Source organism: Oenanthe melanoleuca, chromosome 4A (assembly GCF_029582105.1).
Source record: "Oenanthe melanoleuca isolate GR-GAL-2019-014 chromosome 4A, OMel1.0, whole genome shotgun sequence".
Lineage (NCBI taxonomy): Eukaryota > Metazoa > Chordata > Aves > Passeriformes > Muscicapidae > Oenanthe > Oenanthe melanoleuca.
The window spans coordinates 1,089,831-1,114,436 of record NC_079338.1 but is presented as its reverse complement, the minus strand read 5'-3'; the positions used below and the strand labels follow the sequence as shown (position 1 = coordinate 1,114,436).

General features: G+C 46.0%; 1 protein-coding gene across 1 annotated transcript; it reads right to left on the bottom strand.

The window, feature by feature from the left end:
* Window positions 1-1,615: 1,615 nt before the first annotated feature.
* MTMR8 (myotubularin related protein 8) lies at window positions 1,616-23,007 on the bottom strand. Its single transcript, XM_056491273.1, has 14 exons — window positions 22,874-23,007; window positions 21,244-21,366; window positions 20,213-20,375; window positions 18,069-18,226; window positions 16,453-16,581; window positions 14,374-14,508; window positions 12,160-12,292; window positions 10,797-10,906; window positions 9,966-10,091; window positions 8,498-8,547; window positions 7,800-8,000; window positions 6,676-6,804; window positions 5,867-5,993; window positions 1,616-5,012 (listed from the first exon to the last, which is right to left on the bottom strand). The coding sequence occupies exons 1-14, from the start codon at window positions 22,895-22,897 to the stop codon at window positions 4,797-4,799; spliced, it is 1,824 nt and encodes a 607-aa protein (XP_056347248.1). The 5' UTR covers window positions 22,898-23,007; the 3' UTR covers window positions 1,616-4,796.
* Window positions 23,008-24,606: the final 1,599 nt, after the last annotated feature.

Below are 24,606 nucleotides of genomic sequence, written 5' to 3'. Positions count from 1 at the left end.
GAATCCTCCAGGAATTCTCCAGGATTCCCCCAGGATTTCTCCAAGATTCCTCCAAGAATTCTCCAGGAATTCTCCAGGATTCCTCCAGGATTTCTCCAAGAATTCTCCAGGATTTATCCAGGAATTCTCCAGGATTTCTCCAGGATTCCCCCAGGATTCCTCCAGGACTCCTCCAGGAATTCCTCCAGGATTCCTCCAGGAATTCCTCCAAGAATTCTCCAGGATTTCTCCAGGATTTCTCCAGGATTTCCCCAGGATTCCTCCAGCAATTCTCCAGGATTCCTCCAGGACTTCTCCAGGAATTCTCCAGGATTTCCTCCAGTAATCCTCCAGGAATTCCTCCAGGAATTCTCCAGGAATCCCCCACGAATTCTCCAGGATTCCTCCAGGATTCCTTCAGGAATTCTCCAGGATTCCTTCAGGAATTGTCCAGGATTTCTCCAGGAATTGTCCAGAATTCCCCCAGGAATTCTCCAGGATTCCTCCAGGAATTTTCCAGGATTTCTCCAGGAATTCTCCAGAAATTCTGCAGGGTTCCTCCAGGAATTCCCCAGGATTTCCCCAGCATCCCTGGCTGCACTACACATCCCTGCCAGGGCCCTGCTGCTGGAAATTTCCAATTAATTTAAATTAAAATAAGGGGTTAGGAAGGAGGAATCCAGCAATGGTTTTTCTCCTCCATGGGTCATTCCTTGAGGAATTTTGGCAGCACTGGAGCCCCAGGAGTTCATCTCCACCTTCAGGGAGTCCCTTCCCTTTTGGAAAACAGGATAAAAGGATGGTTTGGGTTGGGAGGAACCTTAAATTCCATCCCATTCCACACCTCCCCCTGGAGCCTAATTAAGGTAAAAGTGATTTCACTGGCAGCACTAAGAACATTTAAAATTAGCAAGAAGGGAAAAAAAACCTGAGAAACACCCAGGGACTGAGTGTGCCCCAGTGCCAGGCCCATTTTATTACCTTAAACCATAGAAAATATCCATTTTTAGGGTGGAAAATTTTCATCAGGGGCTGGTTGGTGGGTCTGGAGTAAAATTCTGTCTCTCTTGAGCATCTTCCCCTCTCAGCTGTCAAACCTTTAACACCTCACTAGCCATGACTAAAAAGAATGGGATAAAAGAGGATTTTTTTCCAAGCAGACTGTGAGTTCTTCACTCTGAAGGCATCAGGAAAAAAAAAAATCTCTTCACTGGATCCAGCTCCTGGGGACTCAGCTCCTTGCAGAAGCTCCAGCAGAAAGGTGTGGGAGACACCTGAGGCCAGGTGAGTGAGGGACAGCAAGGAAACACTGAGGAGATAACTGGGTTTAATACAACAAGGAAAATCCAAATTAAAAAAAAAAAAAACCAAACAAAAACCAAAAACCAGAATAACACAATTTGCATAACAGTTCCATTGGTTATATTCCATTTTTTCCCATTATTTATGTTCCTTTTTGGGCTGTTTTTAACAGGCTGCTCTCCCCATTCCCCCCAAACCAGGGGGTCACCCCATTTCTGCCCTGTAGAGGGAAATGGCTCCACATTCAGTTTATTCATTAAGATCCTTTAATTGGCTTCACCTTTCCAAGTGTGGAATTCTGAGTTCTCACCCAATAACCAGAGCAGCCACTTCCTTTAAAAAGGCAAAATGTTTATTTTGGTAGGGAATAAAAACACCTGCAATCCAGGAGAGACAAGAGACACAATTCTCCTCTAGACAAGACCAGCTCCAGGACATGGTTCCTGCAAGGATTGGGGTGGGGATGCCAAGGAAAACCCAGTGCTGAGTTACTCCAGGAGTTTTCAATTGAATCCATGGAAATAGAGGAATGATATAAAATGATATAAAAACAAGCCTGCAGCTCCCAGGGTGGGCACATTAATTAATTAATGTCATTAGCAAAGCTGCCCTAATGAATGGCCCAGCACAGGTTTTACCATCCCCTGCTTCCTCAGCTAATTAATGAGGTGCTGGCTGCTAATTAAAACAGAAATGGGACATTCAGAGCAGGTTATTCCCTCAGGGAGGGATGGAAACCAGGAACAGCAGGGAGAGGTCCCCAAAAAATAACCCCAGCACCAGGCAGGGAGCAGGAAAACACCTTTGGAGCATCTCCTCCTCCATCCCAGTGACCTCTGCATCACAGCTGGTTAATTTTTATTCCAAGGAATAAAATAAGTTCCTGGAACTTGGAAAGGCAATCACTAAGCACAGGAACACAACAAGAGTAAATCAGAGCTCAAAGCTTTTCACAAATTGCTTTTCCTCACCCCTAAAGAGGCCATGGAGAAGTAAAACTATGGACAACTCAACTATTCCCACTTTTTCCCTGCAGAGCAAACAGCACCAACTGGATTTCCTCTCCCACAGGTGAGAGCTGCAATAAAAAAACCCCAATTTAAGAACCCACAGCACAAAATTCACATTGAAGACATTTCAAGTCCCACTGCAGCCTCTGCCTGAGCCTGCACACACAAATCCAAGAGGTTTCAAAAACATTGATTTTGGGGTTTGGCTCTGTTTGGCCACTGGGGTTAAAACCAGTGAGATTACTCCAAGCTTACAACACTGAGTACTTGTACACACTTGTAGTAACATTGAGGTTTTTGGACATTTTTAGGGACAAGAGAAGATTATTCAACTCCTCCAATGACAATTCCAAAGACAAAGCAACACACAAATATTTCCAGGAGTTTTCTGCAAGCTGGATTTGTACAATAATTAACCAATGGCATCTCTAAATCCTTCAGTGGTCCAACAAAATCCTCTCCAGTTTTGGATCTCTAATGACAATTAGAGAATTTATTAAAGATATTAAAATAACTGGTCCTAAAAACTGCCTTTCTTGGCCTCATGTCCCATTTTCCCTCAGATTTGGGGATGGATGTTGCCTATTATCCCTGGAAAAACAAGACAGGGCTGATCCTCAGTCACACCTGAAGCAGCATTTCCAGGGTGTAATTTTTAATCCATCCCTCTTGTAGCTCCTTGACAAGTTTGACAAACCCTCAATAATAAAAAACTTCTTCTTTGCCATTCCAGGCAGAGGGGAAACTCTGTGCTCTCTTTTTCCTTGGAGCTTTCATGTGCTTTAAAAAATTTCTAATTTATAAATTACCCAGAATGAGCCACTCAGGAAGTTTTGGTTGGTTTTTGGACACTGGATCTACCCAGTGATGGGTTAAAAGCACATTAACACAATTATTGCACTTTCTGGTGTGGAACATTTTTGATCTTGACCTTTCAAAGGAAGATACTGCAGCCAGGCTGGGAAGTGACTCTGACCACAGCAAATCTCTAGAAATATTTTTTTAAGGAATTTTTCCCAGGGTTACACCTGGAGCTGTCCTTGCACTGGCAGTGCTGCTCTCCTGGATTATCTGGATTGGTAAATTCAACCTCTAAGGGAGCTCCTGTTGTGCTTACAGGAAATTCTGCATTTTCAATTGTTCAATTCCTTACCTGCTGATTTTTTGTTTAGGCCTGAAGTGCTGATCATTGCAGGGCTCAGTCTGGCAGGATGCTGCACTCTGAACCTTGTGACTCAACAGGAGAATCTCCCTCACTCTCTTTCATCCTTTTCCACCTCCAGCCCCACAAGGGTTGATTTTAGTTTTACATAGCTTGATTTTCTATTTTAGTTTTTTTTTCTGTGTGCTTTAACCATTTAATAAGTAACAGAGTGAACCTTGCCAATGAATTTGGTCACATTTTTTTATATCAAACCTGTTTTTGCTGATGCCTCTCCCAAGGATTTTCTGGGTGAACTTCAAACACTCATTTGTGACACCCAATCCCTGGGGAGAGAATTTGTTTCTTCTGTTTCTTCCCAAGTTCACTGCCATGAGATACTGTTCATGAGACAGACAAAACATCCCTAAATTTCTGGGAATTTGAACATTCCCTAGAATTACTCAGGAAGTGATTTCAGCATTTTAGGCCCCATTTTAATCCCAGAACACAGCCTGTCTGTAATTGCTGTCTCATCAATGATTCCAGCTTGGAACAGGATTATTTTCTTGCTTCAGTTTAACCAAGATCATAAAGTAAGAGAGAAAAATTCCCCATCAATGTTTTCCTGTCTTTCCTCATTTCCAATCCTCCCTCTCAACACAAATCCACATGTTCCAGGCTGGCTCTGGGGCTTGCTGCACTCCCATCAATAAAGGAAATCCATCAAAGCTGCTTCTCCAAGAGCTCAGCTTGGAAAGAAGCAAAAACCCAGGAGCAGCTGCAGCAGGAGAAAAGCTCCTCACAAACACTGACCACAGACAGGAGCCAAGAGCACACTGCAAACTCCACCACAAAACCAGAGTGGCCTGGCTGGACACAGACACAGTCTCAGAGAAGGCACAGGGTTTGGTTCTGTGTGACAAATATGCATAGGAAACAAAACATGAATCACTTCTGCTACAAGGCAAGGGTCCATGCAGAGGTTCATCCACAGCTAGGAAAGGTTGGGGGGGTTTTTATCATTTGAAGACAGATTGCAGTTTTTTCTTGTTTTCAGATGACCTTGGACCACCACTGAGAGCAGAGGGATTTGCACCCTTCCTGCTGCACTCACTGCCCAGCTCCTCATGGAATTGGCAAGAATTCCTGCAGCCTGAAGCAGCAGTGCTGGCAGGCAGCCCTAACCCTCAGAAATGCACGTGCTCCCACTGGAAGCCAAGCTCCCAGGAGTGCCAGGCAGGCTGCTGGCAGCTCTGCACCACCTGGGGGTCCCCCAGGAGCCCTGCACCCCCCTACTCACACTCAGCTGCCCATGGGGGCTGCAGCAGCTCCCCTCAGCTTCTCCCAGCAGCTCCCAGAGCTCATCCCTGGTGCTGAGCTCCATCCTCCTCCCTGAGATCCTGGGGCTGGGCTGGGCCCTCCTGGTGCTTCTGGTGTCCCAGGGAGGGGCCATTGCTCAGCACAGGGGCTGCTCCCCCTGCACAGTCCTGGGGAGCAGGTGAGGCTCTGGCAGCAGCTCCTGCCTGGGGTGAGGTGCAGCCTTTGCTGGGCAGGGGGTCATCGAGGATGGGGAGTTTCTGCACAAATAAAAGGCATAAAAACAAATAATTAATACCTAGATGTCAGAGAGGGACAAAAACCAGGTGTCAACATGGCAGTGTCTCTGAAATCCAGCACTTGAAGTAGCTGGACACAGATCCTCAAATGCCTGACACAAACATCAGAAATACCTGAGATACCTGGACACTAATCAGAAATATCTGGACACTAATCAGAAATATCTGGACACTAACATCAGAAATACCTGGACACAAATCCTCAAATGTCTGAGACAAACATCAGGAATATCTGGACACAAACACCAGGAATATCTGGACACAGACATCAGGAATATCTGGACACAAATATCAGGAATATCTGGACACAAATATCAGGAATATCTGGACACAGATCCTGCCATGTCAGACACAAGTATCAGAAATACCTGGGCAAAAATCCTCAAATGCCTGACACAAACATCAGAAATACCTGAGATACCTGGACACTAATCAGAAACACCTGGACACAGATCCTCAAATCTCTGAAACAAACACCAGGAATACCTGGACACAAACACCAGGAATACCTGGACACAAACACCAGGAATACCTGGAACAGATCCTCCATGTCAGACACAAATATCAGTGTTTAATTAATAAAGCTGAAGTTCTCAGCAGTCACATTTCTCAGCAAAGGACACTGATATTCTCACTGGTATATTTTAATTTAATTTTCATTTGTTTGGGTGTATTTTGGTGCTTTTAATACACACAGCTTTATCACTGACATTCTGATGTTTACCCAGCTGATTGTTCCAACCCTCCAACACCAACACTTCATCTCATTAACCCTTCCAACCCCCCCAGGAGATTAGAATTCCCTTGTGGCTCACATTTTCCAGCTGGGATGCTCTGTCCTCCAGTGTCACCTTCTGGCTGGTGCAGCTGAGCAGCTGATCCAGCACACACTGCTTGGGGTGCATGCCCTTGTCAAAACGGTTGTACATGCCACACCAGAACCTCAAACCAGGCAAAACATGGGAATTATTGCCAAGAAACACATGTTGGTTAATGTTTTTTATAAACTGAGATTAGGATTCAAAATTAAAACCTGCCACAGGCTTGGATTATTGAATTAAATTAAGTAAAATCAGTAGCAATGGGCAACTTTTCTTCAAGTGGAAAAAAGAGTAAATATTAGAATAGGATGAAAATATATATTTTATTTCTTTTTAAATATCTTCCACTCCTTGGTTTGCCCAACCTCCCAACTTTCATTTTCACACACAGTAATTAAAATCTCATTTTCATGCCCCTTTGTCTCAGCAGAGTGCAGGAGTGAGGCAGAAACAAAGCCAAGGAAAAACCCTGAACTGGGCACCAAAATTCCTGCTTGAAAGACTTCCTTAATATACATGAAAAAGGAGGAAAAGAAGAATTTTTCCAAACATTTTAATGGGACAGAGCAAGCAGTCAGGGGCTGTGTCTGAAATTCTGTTTTCCTTGCCTTTCCCCACCCTCTTTTCTCAACACCAAATTACAAACATTATTTTAATATCTGGATTTATTCCCCCTTTGCACTGCTCCTCCTGAGGAATGGAGGGGAAAGGTGAAACAAACCAAGTTAATCAATGCAAATTTATTTGATTTAAGCTGAGTCATCAATTAAAGAAATGTCTCCCTTCTTAACTGAGCCACTTACTGGAAACTGAAAGGAAGAGTGTTGGGTTGAAGCTCTTTGTAAGCTGCAAACCCTCTGTACAAAGGATTTCTCAGCTCCTGCTTCCTCTGCAAGAGGAAAGGCCACAGGGAATGGGTCTTCTCAAAGATCCTGGCAAGGACAAAGAAATCTGATCACTAAAAAAAAGCAGCAAGTGGATTAATAACTGCAGCAGTGGATAGAATTAGATTAAGGGAGCTAAGGATTGTTTTTAGATTGCTTGATTTTCCATTTTAGTTTTTTTTTTTTTTTCTGTGTGCTTTAACCATTTAATAAGTAACAGAGTGAACCTTGCCAATTTGGCCACTTTTTTTAATATCAAACCTGCTTTTGCTGATGCCTCTCCCAAGGATTCTTTGGGTGACCTTCAAACACTCATTTGTGACACCCAAACCCTGGGGAGAGAATTTGTTTTTTCTGTTTCTTCCCAAGTGCAGATTGATTGATTCCTGATTGATTTCAGAAGCACAGAAGGGAGATCTGCAAGTTATTATTGTGCTCCAAACTAAAACATATTTTTTTGGGATATCACTCATATTCTTTTCTCCCCTTGCTTAAGGGTAACATTGCCCTGATAAATGTTATCTCCAATTCCATAAAACACACCCAATCCCACCACTTTTCCAGATATTCCAATGGATTTGTGGCCTGTTGGCTCCAGGAGCTCCCAGCTCACCTGAGCTCCTCCCTGATCCTGTGACAGGTACCCAGGAGCTCCCAGCTCACCTGAGCTCCTCCCTGTCCCTGTGACAGGTACCCAGGAGCCCCCAGCTCACCTGAGCTCCTCCCTGTCCCTGTGGCAGGTGCTCAGGAGCTCCCAGCTCACCTGAGCTCCTCCCTGATCCTGTGACAGGTACCCAGGAGCTCCCAGCTCACCTGAGCTCCTCCCTGATCCTGTGACAGGTGCCCAGGAGCTCCCAGCTCACCTGAGCTCCTCCCTGTCCCTGTGACAGGTACCCAGGAGCCCCCAGCTCACCTGAGCTCCTCCCTGATCCTGTGACAGGTGCCCAGGAGCCCCCAGCTCACCTGAGCTCCTCCCTGTCCCTGTGGCAGGTGCCCAGGAAGTTCCCAAACTGGCAGGAGAACACCAGGAGCCCCCAGCTCACCTGAGCTCCTCCCTGTCCCTGTGGCAGGTGCCCAGGAAGTTCCCAAACTGGCAGGAGAAGACGTGGTCGTGGATCTCCAGCAGGAAACGCTCACTGAACTCGAAGGAGCAGGGGAACTGCTGCATCAGCTGCCACACACACTCCACAAACTGTGTGAACACAGGGGACACCTCTTTGGGGTCCCCATCCAGGTGGCCACACCTAGAAAAGTGGGGAAAGTAGAATAAATCCTCTGATTTACCCATTCTCTGATGTCAGCCATCACAAAAGTTCCATTTGCTATCAGTTATCAGGCCAAGTTTATGCCTTGAGCTTGGGAAAGTGGCTGAGATCCTCTCCAGGAGAATTGCCAGGTCTAGTTAGATGGGACAGGCTGCTCACCCCTGGAAATGTTCAGGAGATCTTTGGATGTGGCACTTGGGGACATGGGTTAGTGCTGGCTGCTAACTGAACTTCATGAATTCTTTTCCAGCCTTCATGGTTCTGTGGTTCCAGGATTATCCTCAGATAACAGGATTTTGCAGAGTTCAAATCATGATTTTATAAAGCAATGAACACACAGTGATGAAATAACAGCCTCAGCTGGCTCTGCATCACCAATGCAAACATTTCCCCAATGTTTTCTCCTTTCCATTTCAGTTTTTTATGGGATCCCCTAATTTGGTTTCACTCCCCCCAGTGGAACCTGCCCCTCTCACCTGTGGGAGAACTTGTGGCCCATTGCAATCCACTCCTTTTCTATCAGGACCTGCAGGTTCAAAACAGGCATTAAGAAAAGAGCATTAATTTGGTTAAAAAAGCAAAATTGATGTTAAAGCCCAAAAAGCTGACAACCTGCTGCCCCTATTGCTATAAATAAATGCCCAGAAATCAATGGGAACAGGAATGGTGATTTATAGATTATCCAGTTACCAAGGCAATGGCCCTGCTGGAATCAGAACTCATTTCCAAACTATCATTTTGAGGGAGTTCCTAAGTTGTTAAAATCATAATATATAAACATATTGAGCTCCAAGAATTAACAGCTTAATGTTACACTGTGCTATTTACTTTGGAAAAGAGTGTTGTGATATTCAGCAAAATAAATCAGCAACTGGAGTTCAACAAATGTTTAACAGACAAAGAAATCTCTGAAGTACAGCTGCAGGATGAAATCATAACAACTATGTGGCATTTTTAAAATAGATTTTAAATAGAAAATAAGAACTGTTATATACTCTATATAATAAGAACTGTTATAACTGGTTTTCTTACAGATAAATAAAATAAAATAATCTGTTTTCCTTACAGATGTCCCACATGGCTGAAGCTGCATCCACATTACTGGATCATATCTAAAGATAATTCCTGCTGTCATCATCCAGATTAAGAGGAGGAAGGCAGAAACAACAGAGTTCTTAGAAAACCTCATTTAAATGGATTTTACTGTTTCCATCCCTTGCAGTGCTGATGAATTCCTTTAGGAATAACCCCTTGTCAGGGAGCTGTGCCTACAGAGCATGAGGACAGCCAGGGATGTGTTTGTGTCACTGCTCCTGCTCTCACTTCATGCAGGATTGCTCAGAGACAAAGCCCAGGCAGATGTTTCATGTGCTGATGGAATTTTAACTGTTAAAAAGACTGCAGCATAATCCAGAAACAAAACCAGAAACAATAAAATCAGCATGGAATGCAGTCCTGGCACTGGAAAAGGCAAAATCTGCATTGTTCTGATTTCAGGGATTCCTCCAAGGAGCTCTCCTGAGACAGAGCAGCTCTTCAGGTACTTAACAAGAGATGAATGGAAAGAAACATCACAGACTGCCCTGAATTCAGGCAGGGATGGCTGCAAATTAAGAAAAATCCCTCACTAGAAGCAAACAGCCAAATTAAAATGAAGTGGTTTTAAAAAAGGTGTGAAATGATGAGATTTGAGTGATGGACAGGGCTGAGCTCACCCAATTTCAAATCCCAGCAGGTAAGAGAAACTCCTCCAGCACTTTTTGGTGGATTGCTGCCAGAGAGAGCTTTGCTGAGATCTCTCATTAGTGGCCATGTGAACATTGCAGAAAACAAAGATTCGGGAATTGTCCATCAGCTCACAGCAACCCCAGCTCTGCACAGAACCAAAGAACCCAGGAAATGTTCTGAGCCTTTCCTGAGATGCTGGAGTGCAGCAGTGCTTACCATGAAGCCTTTGAAGGTCCTGTAGAAGGGGTCCAGCAGGAGGCTGGCCAGGGAGCAGACCTGGGCCGTGCGGTCCCAGCCGTCGGAGCAGTGCACCAGCACGCTGGCCCTCTCCTCCCTCACAGCCTGCAGGACACACAGCAGCTCAGGGAATGCTGGCCCCACCTGCATCACCCCAAAACCCCCAGGCAATGGTGATCATCCCCCCTCTGCCCTTGGAAATGCACCAAGAGAAGCCCCAGTTAGGGCAAAGTGCTGCAGCGGGGTGGGAAAAAAATCTCTGTGATCACAAGGGTTGCCAGGCTCTTCCCCTGAGGAGGAAAATTGGTGGATGAGCCAAAAATAGGGATTAGAACTTGATCCCAACTTCCTCCCATCCCACCAGCTTCTGCCACTCAAGGCAGGAGAGAAACTCAAAAGTTTCTTGCTTGTGATGTGGGTAAATTGTGAGACAATCAAGGTTTACTGCTCACTCCTCTCACCACATTTCCTGCACACCCTTTACTACTCCTGAGTAACTTCCTTCCTTCTGCTTGACCTGCAAAGCCACCAGCTCTGCAGAAATGAGGGCTGTGCTGAATAATCTAAATTAGTGTCCACATCACATCAAACCAGGAGAAAATAAACTGATGAAAAGAATCCCTCAATTAAAGCACAGCAGTGGATGAGTAATGAGCACAGGGCTAGTGGTTTGCACTGCTACACAGAAAGGTTTATAGAGCTCATTTATTCACATTTTGTGATCTTATGTTTCAAATAAGCTCTAATAATTGTATAATTACATACAAATACAGAACTTTGGGATGCAGCTGGAGCTGGAAGCAGCTTTACCTTGGCCAGGAAGACACCTGCATCCATCACAGCCTTGATGTGCCTGAGCCAGCCCGAGTTCTCCAGCCCGGTCAGGAAATCACTCATGGAGGGAGATTTCATCTCACACACTGGGGGCACACACAGAAATCAGAACAGCACCCCTGCACCTCCCCACCACCTCCCTGAGAACCTTCACTGCTTGCAGAAACATTCTAAAGAACACACTAATGGTTGTGTATCTAAAATTCATCATTAAAAAATCGCTGGTTTGGTGAGGATTTGAGAAATCTCCTCCTGCTCTTTGTTATTTATTCAGCTGTGAGCTGTTGCTTCACTCTAAATCACCACCACAGCTACAACACTCACTCACCTCCCAAAGATCTGAAGTTATTTCTAATTTAGAGACAGAAATAACAAGTCTAACCTTGAAGGCAGCTCAGCTGCTCTAATGAAAGCCAGCACAGAAAATACTTAGAGTAATAAAGCTCAGAACAGCCCATAAACCCCAGTGAATGACATTTTATCACTGCTGGAGAAGAACATGGGAGAAAACAACTTTTTATTCTGCCTCTTCTCCCACCACAAAATAAATCTGCCAGGGAGGGCTCAGATTGTGATCAGACCACTCTTTTGGGTGGGAACAGCCCATTTTTGTCCAAAAAAATCTGTCCACAGATCCTGCAGGGCCACCTGGGAGCATCAATTACCCAATTATTTGGGAAAAAAAAAAAAAAAAAAAAAAAGAAAAAAGATAAGCATTGTGGTGGTTATTAAAATATTAAACTCCTATTTGGATGACAGCACTTGAATTGCAAAATTCTCCAAGATTCTCTTGAAGCTCTGGGTCTCATGACCCTCTTGATCCCAAATGCTCAGGTGATTCTTTTGCCCAGCTTTGCATTTTTCCCTGTGATCACTATGAGCTTAATTACACTGCATTTCATATATTTATATATTAAAACATTAATTTAGTATGTTTTAAAGAAGTTTGGTTAAAAGCAATTAAAAGTTAGAACAAAGCATGTATGAGACTCAAGCCTTTGGCAGATCATGCCAAAATTGTATTTCAACTCAGAAATTCTCCAAAAAAAGGAACCCCAAAAAGCATTTCTGAACAACCTCTGTTGCTTTTTTTTTCATGAAGCAACCATGAGAAATGCAATATTTCTCTAACATTTTTCTCTTAATTTGGCATGTTCATTAATGAATGTTTTTTATATTAGTTGCTATTTTTGAACCACTATAAAGAAAATATCAAGCAGGAAAGCATTTAACAGCATTAATATTTGCAGCCACTTGAATGTCTGACTTTGCTGCCATCAGAACATGTTTGTGAATGGAATATTTGGATATTCAGCAGGATTCCCAGGGCTGTACCCACCTTCCAGCAGTTTCTGCAGGCTGCTCCTCATCACATGGATGTTCTCTATGCCAATGAATTTAAAACGAATATTTTCATAATTATCTTCATTCTCATAGCCCTTCCCAGCAGCTCTGTTGGCCATGGCATTCAACTGGCACATTCAAGGAGCAGAAAAGAAAAAGGGAAAAATCACAAAATTCAGAGAGGATGTTTTTCAAGTCCTTTTTTTTTTTTTGTTTAAATCTCCCAGAAAATGTACAAAGCTGTTACTCAGCTGTACTTCCCCACCTCCCAGACAGTTCTTTCAGCTGTTTCATTAAAATTACTGCAGTTCATTAGTCAGGGGCTCATTAAAACCCTGCTTAGGGTAGTATAAACCCCCAGTTTCTGCCATCACAGACACTGAACCTGCCCTAACTGGGAGTTTACCTAAGGAAATTCAGAGAGAGGCACAGGAAGGCAGAGCTAGGAAAGCCATTTTTTACATTTTTACATACATGGTGATATAGAAATACTAAGGGAATTCCTAGTTTTCACACAGGAAATAAAGGTAAACATTCAAGTTGAGCAGAAAGAATGTAAAATAACCCCAGTGCTTCAGTTCTGCCAGAGTGGAACAGGTTGGCTCAGAAGGAGAAGTGTCACCAATTATAAATTCTCCCCTTGTCACCAAATGCTTTAGGAGAAATTGTCACCAGTGATGGATTTCAGTGGCACATCTCTGTGCCAAAAGAAATGCACATATCCCAGCAGAACAGGGGATCTCTAGGAAATGTCACAGCAAAAGCCACTTTTCCTCTCCCTCTTTTCCCAAAAAAGACTTTTTCTTTCTTGCCCTTGCTGTAGTTTAACTAAACTTGTGGTTTATATAAAATAGCTGCAAGATCTGAACAGTGAAGCAGGTTCTCAGAAAGCTCCATTTTCAAATAATCAGAGTAATTTAAATCTCTGAATTTAAATAATTGTGTTCTAATTGGCTTCTAGCAACACTCCTAATCCTTATGTTTACAAGAAGATCATTGGAATTGGTTTCTAAACTCAGCTCCTCGAGATGACAGTCATTGAAATTTTCATTTTGCAAATATTTCCTCTCAAATAAACCCTCAGCTCTCAAGCCCCAAATAGTAGGGCTGAGTTGTATTAAGCTCCATCATGAGAGCTATTTTTAAAAGGAAAAAGAAACCAAAAAGGGAGGGATTGCATTTCACAGCTCCACTTCCTTTCAGATCTGCCAGTAAAAGCACTTCAGCCTCGTGGAACTGAACCCTGAGGCTTCTCTCCAGCTCCACTTCCACTTCTCTCCTTTATCCTTCAGGATTCTGCAGGAAAATGCTTCACTGGCCCAGCCAGGTTCACAGCTGCCAGTTCCATCAGGTCATCCTGAACAGACCTCCAACCCAGGTGTGTTGGGTGGATGTGACAGAAATGTGGATTCTGTCCCCATCTGTTAACCCAGCTGGGGCAGTGACCCTGATCTCCTGGCACACATTATCTGCTCATGGGCCATCTTTAAACCAGCTGGGCAATCATCTTTATCTTCCCACAGCCCATCCTCCCTCCAGGAGATATCTCCTGTTCATGGCCAGTGAGTCCCAGGGCATGACTGATAAAATTCCATCATCCCATGGGAGATGCTCCAGCCAGGGGAGCAGCCAAGCCTTTCCTACCCAGATAAAAACTGACATTTTGGACACCAAGGCACCTTCTTTCCACTGGATTCCAGAGGAAAACCAGACCTTTCCACATCATCCCTGGTGCTTCAGAGGAAACTGCACCTTCTCCAGGAGCACTGCTCCAGCTGAACCACATCTGCCCCTGCAGGAGGATGCAGCCACCATGGAATGGGACTGTGCCAACACCCTGACTGACTGACGGGTGTCAGCTTGGATTCTGACTCTGGCAGGGTTGGGATTGTTCTGTGTAATACTGCATTTCTATTTTAATTTTCCTAGTAAAGAACTGTTCTTCCTAATTCCCATCTCTTTGCCTGAGAGCTCCTTAATTTCAAAATTATAATAATAATTTGGAGGGAGGGGGTTTACATTCTCCATTTCAAAGAGAAGCTCCTGCCTTTATTGGCAGACACCTGTCCTCCACACCAGGACACAGGATACCCCAGGACAGGATGACTCCACTCTGAAGCAGGAGCCTGATCCCACACCCAGAACTGTGACAGAACCAAGTGACAACAGCACTGCTCATTGCAAGGCAGCCCAGAGCCCATGGAGGTACCTTTGGCCTCGTGTCTACAACATACATGAAGGGGCAGCCGGGGTTGGCCTCTCGGATGGCCTGGAGCATCTGCTCGTCCTCCAGGCAGCGCGCGCTGAACCCGGCCAGGGGCTGGCTGCAGCGGCACAGGGCAGCCTGCAACACACAGAGAGGGAGTCAGGGCTGTCACTGCCACTGAAACACACAGAGTCACTGGTGTGAGTGTCACTGTCACTGAAACACACAGGGAGTCACTGGTGAGTGTCACTGCCACTGAAACACACACAGAGTCTGGTGTGAGTGTCACTGCCACTGAAACACACACAGAGTCACTGGTGTGAGTGTCACTGTCACTGAAACACACAGGGAGTCACTGGTGTGAGTGTCACTGAAACACACAGAGAGTCACTGGTGTGAGTGTCACTGTCACTGAAACACACACAGAGTCACTGGTGAGTGTCACTGAAACACACAGAGTCTGGTGTGAGTGTCACTGCCACTGAAACACACAGAGTCACTGGTGTGAGTGTCACTGAAACACACAGAGAGTCACTGGCGTGAGTGTCACTGAAACACACAGAGAGTCACTGGTGTGAGTGTCACTGAAACACACAGAGAGATAGAGTCAGGGCTGTCACTGCCACTGAAACACACAGAGAGTCACTGGTGTGAGTGTCACTGCCACTGAAACACACACAGAGTCACTGGTGTGAGTGTCACTGCCACTGAAACACACAGAGAGAGAGAGAGAGACTCAGGGCTGTCACTGCCACTGAAACACACACACACAGAGAGTCAGTTCTGTGAGTGGCACTGAAACACACAGAGAGTCAGTGATGTCACTGTCACTGAAACACACACACACACAGAGTCAGTCCTGTCACTGCCACTGAAACACAGAGAGAGAGAGTCAGGGCTGTCACTGTCACTGAAACACACACACAGGGTCACTCCTGCTGTCACTGCCCCTCCTGCTGCCCCAAACCCCTGGGAGTCACAGGTGAGCTGTGCTCTGTGCCCCTGCTCTGGTGAGCACACACTGGGCTGTTTCACAAAGTGACAACTTTGGGGAATGTGGAGAAGTGAGGGTGAGGAGGCTCAGCCTGCTCTGCCTGATGTCAGCAGTCCATGGAATCCCAGAATGTTTGGGTGGAAAGGACCTTAAAAATATCTCATTCCACCCTCTGCAATGGGCAGGGACACCTCCCACATCTTCCACTCTCCCCAGGGGCTCCAGCCTGGCCTTGGGTACTCCCAGGGATGCTCTGTGCCAGGGCCTCCTCACCCTCCCAGGAAACAATTCCTTCCCCCATCCCATCCATCCCTGCCCTCTGGCAGATTAAAACCACTCCCACTTGCCCTGTCACTATGTTCCCACATGAAAGTCCCTCTGCCTCCTTTCCATGAGCCTCCTGAAGGTACTGCAAGGCAGTAATTTTTCATTTTGTTTCTACTTCCAAACCATTCTTTAGAGTTTTCCTAATCAGTTGTTGCTGTTGCACACTTAGAGCAGCACTGGGTGTATTTTAAGGAAATTTCATTTGTTTCCAGCACAACTCCAGGCAGTGCCCAGGTCAAGGCATGCTTCCTCAGGAAAACAACAATTTGGCTGTGACTGAATTTTCCTAACATCAGCATCTAAAACACTGCTGAGGCAGCAAAGTTAAAATTTACATTCTGGTCTTCAGTGGAAAAAAATATAAAAATGAAACCTCCACTTATTCTGAACTAGTGGGGATTTATTTCAGGGTGGTTCCTCCTCTTCATACTACAAAAATGCAGCCAAGTCAACATATAACTTGGTAAAACATTATTCAATATAGCTAAAGAGGAGATTAAAAAACCTCACATCAGAAGGAATTGCCAAAAGCTGATTAAAAAAAAATTCCCAACAGGAAGCTTGGAAAGTCTGTGCTTTTGGCAGAGCTCTGGATGCATTCCAAGAGTTTGCCTTCAGCAAAGTGAAAGCCATTAAGAGGAGCACAGTTCTCAAAGGCCTCAAATCTAATAATTATCTTATTCTTTCCTTTCATTAGGAGGGAACTGGACAAAAAGGAGAACTGTCACTCCCCCCAGGGCAGCAGGCAGTGAAACACTTACATTGTTTTCCTTGTACAAGTAAGAAAGGACAGGAATCCGCCCTCGGCTCCTGAACCTTGAACTTCCCATCACCACGGCCCTGGTGGCAGCTCGGGGCACCACGATCTCAGGAGGGTATGTGCTGCAAACCTGAGGGAGAACAGAGAAAAAAAACCCAGATATTGCTCCTGAGCACTTCAAAATTCATGAAAAATTCAGCTCTAGCTAATCAGGTTATGAGGTATTCAGGGAAATAATAGGGAAACAATAGACCTGCAGCTGAACCTAAAAATCTAAAACTGGAGTGCACAGTGGAGACTGAAAGAAGTTTAAATCCAGAAATTTGATGGAAGTTTCTAATTTAGATTTAATTAGGGAAGGGACATTAAAGCCATCCCACCCCTTGCCATTGGCAGGGACACTCCCCCCTATCCCAGGTTGCTCCAAAGCCCAATGTCCAACCTTGTCCCAGAGTTTAGGGATCCAGGGGCAGCCACAGCTCCTCTGGGAATTTTATCCCAGGGCCTGCCCACCCTCCCAGCCAAGAATTCCTTTCCACAAAAGCAAAATTAGCTCCATTTAAAAAGTTCTCCCTAAATGTTATGCACCTCAAAAGGCACTTCCAGCAGTGAGGTGGAATCCTCAGAGAGCAGCTTCACCCTTTCTCCTCAAACAAGCAGAGTCTCTGCAGAATGCCCTTCCCAGATAAGCTGCTCTCCAAGCCTGGCTTTACATCTAAAACACAGGCTGGAAACTGTCAGGAAACTCTAAAGCACCAGAGAGTTCCACAGCAGCAAGCAAAGCCTTTGAGTGATTAATATTTTGAGATGTCCAGGTGCCCTCAGCAGCTTCTGGAAACAGCTCCTCTCACATCAGAGCTCAATTCAGCCTCCTCAGCCTGCAGGTAAAACTGGCAGTCACCTCTGACAGCACAGCCTTGTATTTCTTCAACCCAGAGCTTAAAGCAAAGAAAGTTTCCAGGGAAAGGGATTCAGGGTTAGGAATATGTTGGTGTCTTCCTGGGAGTTGCTTGCCTTGCTTTTCAACAGCCAGGTCTGACTGCACACAGCCCCAGAGGAAAGAAAAAGGGAAATAATGTGCAGCAGGATTTTGAACAAGCTTGCTGACAAATGCTTTTGTTTCATGTTGTTTAGATCCAAGTTGGCTTTTCAGGGAAAATAACAGCAGCAGGCAGTTCAGACTGAAATGACAGAGGGCCCTGAGGTAGAAGATCCAACTGAGAAAGCACAAAAAGCTGCTGTTTTTCTCTTCCCATCGCTGTTTTTCCCTTCCTTCCCTCCCTAGTCCCTCATTCCCCACCAATCCAAGCTGCTGCCATTTCTTTCTCTCCTCCACATCTGCCACCAGCCAGGTGGGACAGGCTTTGGAAATCCCAAAAAGCAGCTCAGGGTGCTTGAGGCTTTGCCTAACAGATGGGCTGACATTTCTGCAGAAAAGCAAGGCTCTGCTCCCTTGCCAGGGGGATCAAACACAACAAGGTGCCTCTGCAGCTCTCCTGGAGCATCATTATCCACAACTCCCCATTGAGAGGATGTGCTTAGACTCAAACCAGCAGGGCTGGCATTAATAACAACAAGGAGACAGTGCCTGAAATGGCTCCTTGGGGCAGGAATTACCTCATAGTCCTTATTAATATCTGTAATTTCCCAGGAGTTGTTGGGAATCCCCATGCGCTGGTAATCCAGTCTCAAATCAATCAGCTTCCATCCCATCTCCCGGCTCTCCTTGGACATTTTAGGGTTGTAAGAGAAAGCATAAAGTTCTTCTGGTTTCACTTGGATGGAGAAAGAAAAAAAAAATCAACAAGTTAGAGATGTAAAAACATCCAGGGAGGCCAAAACTTCTGGAAATCAATGATTTCCAGAATCCAGAAAATTCGAAGTATTTAAGACTTCTGAACTTTTTACAGATTTTTGGTTGGGATAGTACCAAGTGCTGAAATTCATCCTGAAATCCTCAGGAATTTCCAATACTCACTTCCCAAATGCAGGGAGATACATTCATTCTAACAAGGTTGGAAGAAGTAATTTCTCTTAAATAAATAATTTCCTCCTGAATTCACTGCAGTAAGAATATTAGATGGGATTTATATCATAACCACTAACTCACACATGAAATTATCATCCACATATGATTAAAAAAATCTGTTTTCTGTAGAGAGTAACAGCTCCTGCACACCTGTAAGGTCATAGCTCAAGAACAAATTCTGAGCCTGGAAAACTTGAGGGATGTCTGGAATATTGCTGTCAGCCCAACAAAAGCTGCAGGCTGGCTCTGACAAGTGCCCATTTACCATCCCAAGCTCCTTCCCTCTCTTCACAAAGTGCAAATCCAACCAAGAACTCATCCAGAGGCAGCTCCAGAGACAGAGGGGAACCTGCCAGAGGCTGATAAAGCTCAGGGTACTGAGCAGGTAACCCAGAGCTTCCATCACACCTGTGCAAGCCATCAGTAATAAGTTGCTCTGCCAAAATCCATCAAGGGAGCACACTCAGACATCCTAAAACAACAAAAATGTGCTGTTGCAACCCAGAAGCAGAAGAAAAGGAAGAGCTGCAGCATTTGCACAGTTGAGACCAAAGGAAACTGGTGTGAGCCCCTGCAGTGACACCTCCCACGCTTCAGGCTCTGCCCAAACCTCTAATTTTCACACCTCAAAGAGCAGTGACAGCTTTTAAATGTAACACCACAAACCTGCCAGCTACAGCATCAGAGGCAGAACTTGAGAACCAAGAAAACTCCAAAGAGCACAAGGGGGATGCTGGCAATAGACACAGGCCTTAATATTAATTAAAAAAAAAAAATCTAAACTCGGCAAAGCCCATTTTTCCTACAGGATTTCCAGCCCAGCAAGAAGCTGCCATGAATTCCCCTCCCTCAGCCTCATCACAAATTACAGCTACAAATGACACCCTTTAATAACACAGCTCCAAATACTGGTTCCAGCACCCCAAAAACAGAGGCTGCCAGAGGCAGGAGCCAGGTGGGAGCTCAGTGGAATGCTGTCCTGCAAGAAAAGCCTGAAGATTCATCCCTGCTGGAATAAAAGCTGGAGTTAGAAGAGAGCACAGGTTTTTGAGGCTATCTGGCTCACACTAAGAGTGACTTCAATCAGGGCAGGGTGAAGCACAAACTTTCATAAGTGAGCAGTGACCACAGTGCTGGAAACACAGCAAAGATGCCACTTTGTGGGATTTGGGAATTCTGGGGATGCCTGGCTCAGCTGGAAAGGGCAGAACTCACACAGCTGGGTGGCACAAGGGACTGACAGGGGCCAGGTTTGGGATGTGAACTTTGCACAGCTCTCCAGAAGTTCCTCATGGGAGATCTCATCACTCCCACTGCCAGAATCACAGAGAGAGGTTTGGGTTGCAACAGCTCATCCTGTGCCACCCCTGGGACACCTCCCACTGTCCCAGGCTGCTCCAGCCTGGCCTGGGACACTTCCAGGCATCCAGGGGCAGCCACAGCTTCTCTGGGCACCTCCCAGGGAAGGATTCCTTCCCAATATCCCCCCTGCTCTCTCACTGTGAATCTGCCACTCCAGGCTTCTGTAAATAATCTCTCTCCATCTTTGTGGTTGGCTCCCAAGACTGTGTTTAGTTTGGAAGCAGAGCTCAACTCCCTGAGCTCCCTGGTGCTGGAAGCTGATTCTGATCCCACTCCCTCCCTCTCCCAAACCCAACATGGGGCAGCAGAGCTTTCCCAGAGCTCAGCTTGGGGCACTGCAGATTCCCAGGACAGATTCCCAGCCCAGTACCTGGCTGGGAGAGCTTGAGCAGGGAGGTGAACACATCCTGGCAGTCCCTCTCCTGCCCAATCACAAAGTGAGCCACGTGGAAGTTTTTGCAGTGGATGAGCAGGGGGTACCCAGCTGTGGTCAGGGGCAGCTTCTCCACACTGGAGATGTGGTGGTGCAGGATCTGGAGAAAAGGGAATAAACATCACTTGTCACTGATACAGCAGATAGGAAACCTCTGTAATGCAATCAGCTGTTCATGCTTCCTGCAGCTGAGCAGCAGCAGAAAATGGGTTTATTTGTGACATTTATCAAACATAAACTGCAGCCAAAACCCAGAGAACTAAAACAGGACTGAAAAAAAAACAGATCTACATAAATTACTTGCAGAGGCAGATGTGCAGCTCAGTTTACCTGCTGCACTTTGCTTTCCTTTCATCTCCACATGAAATACATTCTGTCATTCCCATTTCACCTTAGAATTAATAAAACAGGCTCATTCCAGTGCTCATTCTGCACTTCTAAAAGCTGTAAATTCACATTTAGTGGTCTTGTATATTGAGTGTGAGACAGAAAATTACACAAGCTTTTTACATTCCTCCAACTGACACTAATTCCACAAGTGAACTCTATGAAGTCACATCACCATTGTGCTCATTTCCTTCTCAACCAGCTGTTTCTGGGAAGCATTTGGTACCAAAATGCTCTGAAAGATCCCCTACAGCTCTGGAATTCCCAAACCTGTTCATTCTGGAAATGAGAGCATCAAGTTCCAGGAGAAGGGGGAATGCTTCCCACTACCAGAGGGCAGGGCTGGATGGGATTTTGGGCAGGAATTGCTCCCTGGGAAGGTGGGGAGGGGCTGGGATGGATTTCCCAGAGCAGCTGTGGCTGCCCCTGGATCCCTGGCAGTGCCCAAGGCCAGGCTGGACCCTGGGGCAGTGGAAGGCATCCCTGCCCATGGGAGGGGTGGAATGGGACAATCCTTTCTCCCCATCCAATCCATCCAGTGAGCCAAAGCAGCTTTTGCAGAGGTGTTCCTGCCCACCTACCCATGTTTCCTTCCTGACTTCAGCAGAGGCATCCACGTAGATCAGGTGTGTGGCTGTCAGGTACAGGGTCCCGCTCGCTGCCTTCCTGTTGCTGTAGCGATCCAGCAGCTTCACGTTTTCCACCTGCAGCAGGACACAGCAGGGAAACACCAGAGAATCCCAGGACTGCTGAGGCTGGGAAAGCCCTCTGGGACAATGGAGTCCAGCCTGGGCACAATTCTCACCCTGTCACCCAGCCCACACCCAGCTGTTCCTCAGACACCCCATCCCAAACCTCCCTGGCAGCCCCAAGGCCTGGCCACCTTTCCATGGAGAAATTCCTCCAAATCCAACTTTGATAGAAGGGCTAGAACTACCTAAGCACCTGTTGAACTCCATTCTTTCAACCTCTAATACACAGCTCATGAAGCAAGACAGAAAAAACACAAGAATTTAAGTCCCTCCTGTAACACCAAGTCAGCCTTACACCACAAACTCAAATTATTTCTTCATGAATTAAAGCCATAAAGGTTAAACAAACAGCCATGGTTCAGCACCAGCAAATTCTAACAGGATTACTGGATTTGTAGCCAAGATGACCCCAGTTTGTTACTGTGTGAGGCTGCAGAAATAACAAGCCAAAGAACTGCAAAGGAAAGACTTGGCTGTGCTCAGGGTGATCGACACGTTGCTCTGGAAGGAACAGCCCTCTCCAGTCTGACTCCCACTGCTCATTCCCTGTCAGCAGCCACTTCTTGTAACTCACTTCCTGGCCTCCAAGTGTATTTCAGAAACCACACCGAGCTAATTAATAAAAAAACAGCTTTAAAGAACACCAGCACAGACATCATTAAATATGTGACAGCGCTGGATTGATTTTCTCCTGGCCTATTTGCTGCCCAATGAGTGCAGATGGGATTTTTCTTTCACCATCAAGCAGAAAAAATAGGGAAAAATAATTGGATGGACAATAAAAACAACTGTTTTAGCAGTAAATGATAGTTTAGTTCTAGGTATTGAATGTGTGAGCTTCCTTATGTCTCAAGTACATAATGGAAAAACTCAGTAAATAAATTGGAGAGTTGAGGCCGGGCCTCAGTGTCCTCTTAGCAGCTCGTGTTTTTCAACATATATAACTATTAAATATAATATATACAACTATTAAATAGAATATTGCCCTTTTCAGGGCACTACAGGCACGCAGGACCAGCAGAGCACCTCAGAGCAGGGGGTAAGGAGCATCCCCAAACCAACATCCTACAGAACAAAACGAGCAACAACAACAACCTTCACTGCAGTGAAGGAGAAAATTAAATTATCGACTGTCTGAATAAATATAATAATAAATATAATTCCATTAATTTGATTTAATTTAATGGGCGGGGGGAAGGAGGAAGCATCTTTTGGTTCACTAAGTGGGATGAGAGGAATCTGCGCGGTTTAATAGAAATTAAATATTCCGGAATAACGCCGAAAGCACTGAAACACTGAAACCCCCTCCCCACAAAGCGCGGGCAGGGCGGGCGTGTCCCCCCTTCATCCACCCGCAGCCCCGAGGGCTCCGGGGCCGTTCCGCGGAGGGGAAAGCGGAGAAAAAAAGCGGAGAAACAAACAAGCGGAGAAAGCGAAACGGGGGGAGCGGCGGAATTACCTTGGGGGTGCTGATGTGCTCCATGGCCGCCCGGCCCCGCCGTGAGGGGCGGCCCCGCCGCCATCAGAGCCCGCGCGCCCCGCCCGCCTCGCGAGAGCCGCGCGCCGCCGCCATCTTGGCTGAGGGCAGCGCTGAGGGCAGCGCCCGCCCTGAGCGCGCAGCGTGTGCGCGGAGACCCCAAAATGTGCGCGGAGAACCCCAAAATGTGCGCGGAGATCCCAAAATGTGCACGGAAAACCCAAAATGTGCGCGGAGATCCCAAAATGTGCATGGAAAACCCAAAATGTGCGCGGAGATCCCAAAATGTGCCTGCAGCCCGTTCCTGGGGCCCGCATAGTGTGCACGGAGCCCCCAAAATGTGCATAGAAACCCCAAAATGTGCCTGCAGCCCGTGCACGGAGACCCCAAAAATGTGCACGGGGACCCCAAAATGTGCATGGAAACCCCAAAATGTGCACGGAGATCCCTAAATGTGCCTGGAGCCCGTGCCCGGAGCCCCCCAAAATGTGCCCGGAGCCCTCAGGATGCGCCCTGAGAGTTCGTGAGATGTGCCCAGAGCCCCCGCCCGGAGACCCCCCAAAAAGGGGGAGCAAACAAACAAATAAATAAACAAAACAACCAAAAAAACCCCGTGCCCTGAGCCCTCAGGGTATTCCGGAGTCCCGGTCGTGTTCTCGGAGCCCTCAGGATGTGCCCAGAACCCCCAAAATGTGCCCAGAGCCCTCACGATGTGCCCAGAACCCCCAAAATGTGCCCGGAGCCCTCAGGATGTGACCCCAAAATGTGCCCAAAGCACCCAAAATATTCCCGGAGCCCTCAGGATGCTCCTGGAGCCCTCAGGATATTCCCAGAACCCCAAAATTGTTCCCGGATTCCTCAGGAGCCCCCTCATCCTCCGCTCCATCCCTCTGCAGCTCCCCGTGTGTTTTCTCCTCCCAGCACCGGCATCGGCGAATATTTCAGGAAAAAACATCTTTATTTTCCCCCTCAAAGCGTGCAGCCATCAGCTGAGCCCATGCAGGCTGTCACCATCCTCGCCTGGAGAAGGGATTTGGTGGCACATTTGTCACTTCAGCACTTGTCACCCTTCCCACAGCTCGTAACACCTGCTCGTCCTGGTTTTGTGTGTTTGAAATTCCCAGCACGATGCTGTGTCTCGTAGGTCCCAGGGAACTGCTGGCATTGCTGTGCACATCTGCCCCAAAGGCAGCAGGGGTTTATCCAAACCAAACCAAGAATTGCCAAAAAATTCCCTTTAGGAGCCTCAGAATGTACAGGTTTTAATTGTTGGTGATCTTGTGTCGAGCATGCAGATTTATAGGTTTTAATTGTTGGTGATACTGTGTCAAACCTGAAAATTTACAGGTTTTAATTATTGGTGATCTTGTGTCAAGCATGCAAATTTACAGGTTTTAATTGTTGGTGATATTGTGTTAAACCTGAAAATTCACGGGTTTTAGTTACTGGTGATCTTGTGTTGAATCTCAAAATTTACAGGTTTTAATTGTTGGTGATCTTGTGTCAAGCCTTAAAACTTACAGGTTTTAATTACTGGTGATCTTGTATTGAATCTCAGAATTTACAGGTTTTAATTGTTCGTGATCTTATGTTAAACCTGAAAATGTACAGGTTTTAATTGTTGGTGATCTTGTATTGAGCCTCAGAATGAACAGGTTTTAACAGCTGGTGATCTTGTGTCAAACCTTAAAACGTTCAGGTTTTAATTATTGGTG